Below are 6,894 nucleotides of genomic sequence, written 5' to 3'. Positions count from 1 at the left end.
GCCTGCTGAGGTAAACACGGCACCTTTAAACCAGCGCAGAGTCAATGTGTTGCTGCTTCTGTCAGCTGATACAGAAGATTTATGAAACCTTATCTCCCCACAAAAAACTTCACATGCACACACATTTGCATATAGCTGCGATAAAGGCAACGATAAAGATAGGCATGACAATAGAGAATTATATTATCAGTGTTTCTGCTGCAGTGTCATGAGATAAACGTGTAAACTGCTTCTTCTTATTCTCAGAAACACTAAAAGTAACATAACTCATCACACATCTAAGGTAGAAAACAACCAGATCTGGATGTAATAGAAGTGCACTGATATAGAATTACAGTGTCTGGATTCATTATGTCTAACAATCACCAAAGAACTCCAGGAAAACTGGTCAGGATCAGGTGAAGAAGACGGGGGATGCTCCTCCAGCTCCCAGCACTAAGTGGCTGACGGGACAGATTTCACTCTGGGTTAATTCCAGCATTTGAGTGCAAACTCTAAGTAATTCTGAGACAGTCATTTGTGATGCACAAAGAGCCCGAAGAGCATTGATCAGTACATGCATGCATACTAGGCTGATTATGAAATCTTTGTTTATTAATTTCCTTCCTGTTTGTACTGACGTAGTTGGCTCCTGTCCCTTTAAGACCAGCCTCTGTTTGATGCCACAGAGACAACAGCAGTCTGAGATCTGTGGCATCACAGAATTATGACGACACTGCGATAGACTTACAGCCTGCACGTACTTCTCTCACTGCTACACTGAACTATTATGAATCATTATTATCAGGATGTCCCAAAAAACTCCATAAAAATGCTGCAGCAAGAGTCCTGACAGGGACTAGAAAGAGAGAGCAGATTTCTCCTATATTGGCTTCCTGTTAAATCCAGAATTCAAAATCCTGCTCCTCACATACAAGGTCTTAAATAATCAGGCCCCATCTTATCTTAATGACCTTGTAGTACCATATCACCCTATTAGAGCACTTCGCTCTCGCTCTGCAGGCCTACTTGTTGTTCCTAGAGTATTTAAAAGTAGAATGGGAGGCAGAGCCTTCAGTTTTCAGGCCCCTCTTCTGTGGAACCAGCTTCCAGTTTGGATTCAGGAGACAGACACTATCTCTACTTTTAAGATTAGGCTTCAAACTTTCCTTTTTGCTGAAGCATATAGTTAGGGCTGGACCAGGTGACCCTGAATCCTCCCTTAGTTATGCTGCGGGAGGATTCCCATGATGCATTGAGCTTTTCCTCGTCATTCTGTGTTTATGTGTTAGTTAAGATTAATCTCTGGCTTTTGTCACGTCTCTCTGCCTTCAGACTAAAGGGTCGTGGGAGAAGGCTGTGCCTGGTTCGTGATGTAGTTGCTCCAGGACTGCAACGTGACACAGAGGTTCTACAACCTCGCTGTTAAACAGGAAACCAGAAGAAACCAGTTAGCGACCAGTTGGCTTGAGTGCTCTTTGGCAAAGAGACTCGTCACAAATGAGTTGTGAGTATATTTGAATCTGCCCGTTTATAAATTAGATGGAAATGATGTGAAAACCTTCAGAGTGACTGCAGAAGGTCCAAACTGGGCAACATCTGTGTGGAGACGATCGCTGTGTGAACAAAGCCTCATGGCACTGCTCGCTCAGCCTCTGGGTAACCATTTGGTCACCAAAGCTACTTGCAACATGCTGGGCAACCGTTGTTTCTTAGGAGTTAGATATTGCTTCTCTATTTTTACTCTCGTGTGGCTGTTAGCCAACTTTCCTCTGATTGGCTATAGAAGATATAAAGAGCAGGTGGGAGGGGCTTGAGATACCAGACATGGCCATATTAGGCAGCCACTCATACAGATACGAGATCCAAGCTGTTTAAACTGAGCGTCCCTATGGATCCTAAGAATGTCCTGAAAGGCTGAGGAGTAAAAAAAAGACCTTAGAACAAATGCATGTGTTTATTAGCACGACAAATAAAGTCAGCTGTGACAGACAGTCAAGGTAACGGAGAAGCTTCAAGCTCCTCACGCAGCTCCCGTCTGCTCCCGTCTCGTCATTCCCGAGTCCTCAAAGTCACTGATCGAGGGGAAACCAACCCTCTGCTCGATCCACTGGGCCACGCTGAGCAGCTTTCGGTCTTGGAGAGCGGGAGCTATGAGCTGTAGGCCAATGGGAAGGCCCCGTCTCGACAAAGCCGTCGGCACAGAGACAGCAGGGAGACCTGGTGTGCAGAGAGAGAGTTGAGAGAAGCTGGATGCTCTAAGTCACAGAGTGAACAGAGAACGCCGCTTCGGCTCAAAAACACCAGTTTCATTTCACTTCATGTGCAGGAGGGAAACGAGAAGCAGCTTCTTAAGCTCCTCAGTTACAGGTGTGCATGGTGTGCTTATCCCCAACATATTTAAATGCTCCTCCCACACTTCCTCTGCATGCAGCTTCAGTGCCTACCTGCCATGTTGGCGGGCTGCGTGAAGACGTCTTCCTGTGCGCTGCGCGTTCGGTTATCTTCCTGAGTGAAGTCGTGGTAACGAGCCGCATCCGTCAGCGTGGTGGGCGTCAGCAGTACATCGACACCAGAGCTGAACACGCGCTGGAAGTCATTCGCAATGAGCCGGCGAACTTTCTGAGCCTTCACAAAGTAGTGCTGGTAGTTCCTAGGGGGAAAATAAAAGGACACAATTATTCTTTAGAAAAAGATCGAGAGATGGAGAGGATCACAGGATCCCTCCATGGCTCGGAAACACGACGGCTCAGTCTCACCGTTTTAGCAGGAAGTAGTTCCCAGACAGAATCCTCCCTCTGACGACGTCGTTGAAGCCCTCGTGCCTGCTCGAGGCGTACATGACCTCTGTCGAGGTGTCCATCTGGCTGCGGTGGCCTGCTGGCAGAGTCAGACTTCATCACATCCGCTATAAGAAGTGCCAAACCCACACACCACAGCACGATTCATTACCGTATTCCAGGCCGTCAAACCGGGCCATGTTGGACGCCACCTCGGCGTGGCACAGGACGTGGTAGCACACGATGGAGTACTGCGTATGGGGGAGCGACACTCGCTCCACCCGCGCTCCAGCTTCCTCAAACAAGTCGGCCACGCTGCTCCACTGGGCCAGAGTCTCCTCGGAGAGGCCCGGGGCGTGATACTCCTGACGTGCAGCACAGGAGAGACGGAACAACAGCTCAACATGTTGTTCATACTCGACTTTCATCTACCTGCCTTTGCAATCAATGCAATCATCTCAGCAGCTTCCATGTTAAGGTTCATCTCAGTGCTGACCTCAATATTCACTCCTGCAAAGTAATATGTTGGCGTGTAATGCTGAGGTAGTTTGTAGTGTCACCTTAGGGATGCCCACACAGATGTTCTTAACATCAAAGTCTTCAGGAAGCTCTGTTAGTGATGAAGGGGCGGGAACTGTTGTTGAATCTCTGACGTCGCGGCCTTGGAGGATACCTGCACGACACGACAACATAATCCCAGGTGAGTCGTGCTGTTTGGCCGATGTGCTGCGAAATGAGACAGCTGCAGTTTCCTTTAGAGCGGCAGACATTCTTATTCAGACATTCTTAATCATAGAGCTGCTGCGTGTTGATGTCCAGGGTCACCTGGGGGATTCTCACCTAAGACGACGGCCGCATCGTTCACGCTGCGTGTCATTATGCCCGGGACGTCCATGGAGTTAACGAGGGGGATGAGACCGTGTCTGGACAGCAGACCATACGTGGGCTTCAGGGCCACGACGCCACACAATGACCCGGGGTTTCGTGTGGATCCGCCCGTGTCTGAACCCAAAGCTCTGCCAAGAAGAGCATCACATGTAAACACGGAGATCCTGACAGTCTTACTGAAGACGAGAGCCCGAACGTGTCTCCTCACAGGTAGCTGGTGAGCGAGGCCACAGCTGCGGCGCTTCCACCTGAACTGCCTCCAGTGACGACCCAGTCCGAGTCCGGGTCTGCCTTCGTCCGCTCTCTGTAGGGCGCGGCGTAACCCCAGGGGTTCTTTACGGCGCCGAAAGCACCATCAGTACTGCCCGCACTGCGAGGAAAACAAACGGATCCATATGAGAAAAACTGCAGCTCACCTGCAGAATTCACAGAAATCTTTTTTGTAACCTTTGTTTGTTCAGTGAATTTATCTTTTTAACCACATTTTGATTCCTCCTCACACGAGAATGCTGTGAGTCAGCGCTACACAAAGATGGAGTTTGCAAGTATAACTTAGATGGAACGGGGATGAACATTTTGAATCATGTCCAAAGAACCTGAACAACACCAGCGGGGCAACATGCATGACAACGCACGGCGCCTTGCAGTCATTCAGGCTTCATGACTCTGACAATTCCCAAACAGTAATTTTCCTGGTATGTAGTTTAGTGTTGGATATGAAGATTTTTCCCATCATAACCCTCATTTTACATAATCTGATGATGCAAACAGCTTAACAATACAGACCGACAGGACAGAAGGATCCACATGTAACTCCACAATGACTAGAAAATGAGCCAGGAGGCATCACATGTAGGCACAAAGGTCACCTTTCATCTGCTCTAACTTGTTCTGAGCAGCCACTTATCTCACATGCTGATATGAGCCTGCAAAGTTTACCCAGAATGCACTTTGTCACATTTCCTCCAGATCAAAGATCCAGTTTAACCTCCCAGTGCTGGTTTCTGTTCCTCTACATCAGAAACATTAAACTGCTGCAGTTTGTTCACACTGTGGTCGATCCATCGCACAGACGACCAGTTTGTTAGTCTGACTCTGCGCTTAGACTGCAACACTTGATGTAGGTGTGAACGGATTTGGTTGCAGATTTTAACAACACTTAAATGTTCAGTCCTGACATCTCTTCTACTTTAATCAAAAATACTGCAAAAACTCAGTTACCCCATTGCAAACTCATCCATGTTGGTCTTCCCCATTAAAACTGCCCCCTGGTCGAGGAGTTTCTGGACCACTGTGGCGTTATAAGGAGGAGTGTAGTCTGCAGGAAAAGCAGGATATATAAGTACTGGGCTGCAATGGAGTGAAAAACAAGTTGTTTTTATTACCCCACTTCACACAGACCTTTAAGCATCCTGGAGGCACATGTGGTCCTGATATTCTCCGTGCAGAAATTATCCTTGACAGCAAACGGGATTCCATCCAGAGGACCTTTGGGCACACCTGAAGGTAGAAGAGATCAAGCAGTGACACCCGAGTCACACGGAACCAAATCGAGCCCGGCTCGAGATGTCCTCACCTTGCTGCAGTCTGCGTTCTGCCTGCTGAGCCTGCTCCAGAGCACGCTCCTCTGTCACCGTTATGTAAGCGTTCAGGTGCTGCGTTTTCCTGATGCGATTCAGGCATTTTCTGCAGAGCTCTGTCGGAGAGATTCGTCCCTCCCGCAGCGCTAAAGACACCTGAAGAACGACGATGAAACAGCAGAGCTGGAATCAAACTCGTGCATTTTATTAATAACATTACAGTATCACAAAGAAACTACATCGAAGCTTTTTTAACTGTGACAGTGAAGCAGCAAAAAGAATCAACGCAGGACTGCACATTCAACAGCAGACAGAACACAGTGCAGACACAGCAGACTGCTGTTCTGTGGGGGACAGATGGACTGGGAGACTCCCGTGTTTCTTATATATTGCAGTCGATATATAGGAGAAAGATGCATAGCAGTGAGAATGTCTTCTAATGATACTGCCTAAGGGAAGCATGTATAATGTAAACAGAATTGGTCCCAGCACTGAACCCTGTGGAACTCCAGACTCTCCATTTACATGAACAAATTAGAATCTGTTAGTGTTTCCTCTTCTTCTGCTTTTTCACTCACCATGTGTTTTTACACCTCACTGAATTTAACCATGAGTTATTAATAATCTCTGGCTCTCTTCCACAGCGCGTCTCACCCCAACCAGTCACAGCAGATGGCTGCCTCTCCCTAAGCTTGGAGATGCCGGAGGTGAGCGCTTGCTCACAGGTGTCATGTGACTGTTGGGGTTTCTGTTTCCTCTGTATAACTGTATGGTCTCGACCTTACAGTATAAAGCAGCTTGAGGCAACTGTTGTTGTGATTTTCTGCTGTACAAATAAAGTTGAATTGAAAATGTCCTTCACGACATCCATCATCGTCTGAGGTTTTCCGCTTTTCCTCCTGCCTGCAGCTCCATCTTCATCTTCCTTTCTCCAAGATATCCTCTCTTCCTCCTCGGCAGATGTCCAAACCCTCTCAGCCTCTCCCCTCTAACTCTGAGTCCCTCTGATGGACTCGCATCTAATCTTCGCCATCCTGCTCACCCCCAGAGAACATCTAAACATCTTCAGCTGTCTTTTTGTTATTGCCATCGTCTCCAAACCATACACCATAGCATGCCTTCACTTCACAAATGTGCTCTGACCCCCACTGCTGTCTGTGATCCACAGTGCTCTGCGCTTCTCCATCAACATGATGCTCGCTGACCACCTCTCTGTTGTTCCTGCAGCTTTCTCATGAAATAAAGACGTCATTACAAAGCGGCACAAACGGGCTTCATTCGTTATAAACATGTTGCATATCTCAATATGAAACCGCCGCTATTCTCAGCTATGCCTTCATGCTACCTGTACGCGTTTTAGTGGCTGCTAACGCGTCACTGCGTGCTGTCTGATGAAGATGATTCGTCGTCTGTCTGATGAAGACTTCGTGTGTTGGTGAGTCGCTGCGCGGCACAGACACTGCCGTCACTGACCTGCTTTATCGTCCGGCTCAGCATCTCGGAGCACCTTTCACTTTACAAACAACCTTCCCGCAGCGAACGGCCTCTGCGAGCCGCCATGTTTGTTTCCTCTAACACGCTTGCCTGTGATTCGACAGCGGTTTAGTAACTTGCGCTCTGATTGGCGGAGACACCGGAGGAGGCAGCCGGTGTTAGGGAAGAGCGGA

At 48.0% G+C, this 6,894-nt stretch overlaps 1 protein-coding gene across 2 annotated transcripts; it reads right to left on the bottom strand.

Annotated features, from left to right (window-relative positions):
* Window positions 1-1,921: 1,921 nt before the first annotated feature.
* On the bottom strand, window positions 1,922-6,868 carry qrsl1 (glutaminyl-tRNA amidotransferase subunit QRSL1). 2 transcript variants are annotated; one of them, XM_080870175.1, is made up of 11 exons: window positions 6,701-6,868; window positions 5,224-5,383; window positions 5,049-5,147; window positions 4,869-4,965; window positions 3,856-4,017; window positions 3,600-3,775; window positions 3,320-3,432; window positions 2,932-3,124; window positions 2,739-2,856; window positions 2,427-2,632; window positions 1,922-2,199 (listed from the first exon to the last, which is right to left on the bottom strand). In XM_080870175.1, exons 1-11 carry the CDS (start codon window positions 6,722-6,724, stop codon window positions 2,003-2,005), a joined length of 1,545 nt encoding a protein of 514 aa, XP_080726301.1. In that variant the 5' UTR covers window positions 6,725-6,868; the 3' UTR covers window positions 1,922-2,002. The 2 variants fall into 2 exon arrangements, with proteins under 2 accessions (XP_080726301.1, XP_080726302.1); XM_080870176.1 differs by lacking the exon at window positions 6,701-6,868 and adding an exon at window positions 5,806-6,639.
* Between the last annotated feature and the right edge of the window lie 26 nt (window positions 6,869-6,894).

The sequence above is a fragment of the Rhamphochromis sp. 'chilingali' genome (genome assembly GCF_963969265.1).
Source record: "Rhamphochromis sp. 'chilingali' genome assembly, chromosome: 21".
Taxonomy (NCBI): domain Eukaryota; kingdom Metazoa; phylum Chordata; class Actinopteri; order Cichliformes; family Cichlidae; genus Rhamphochromis; species Rhamphochromis sp. 'chilingali'.
Note: the sequence above shows the minus strand (reverse complement) of the source record. Positions and strands in the feature narration are given on the sequence as shown.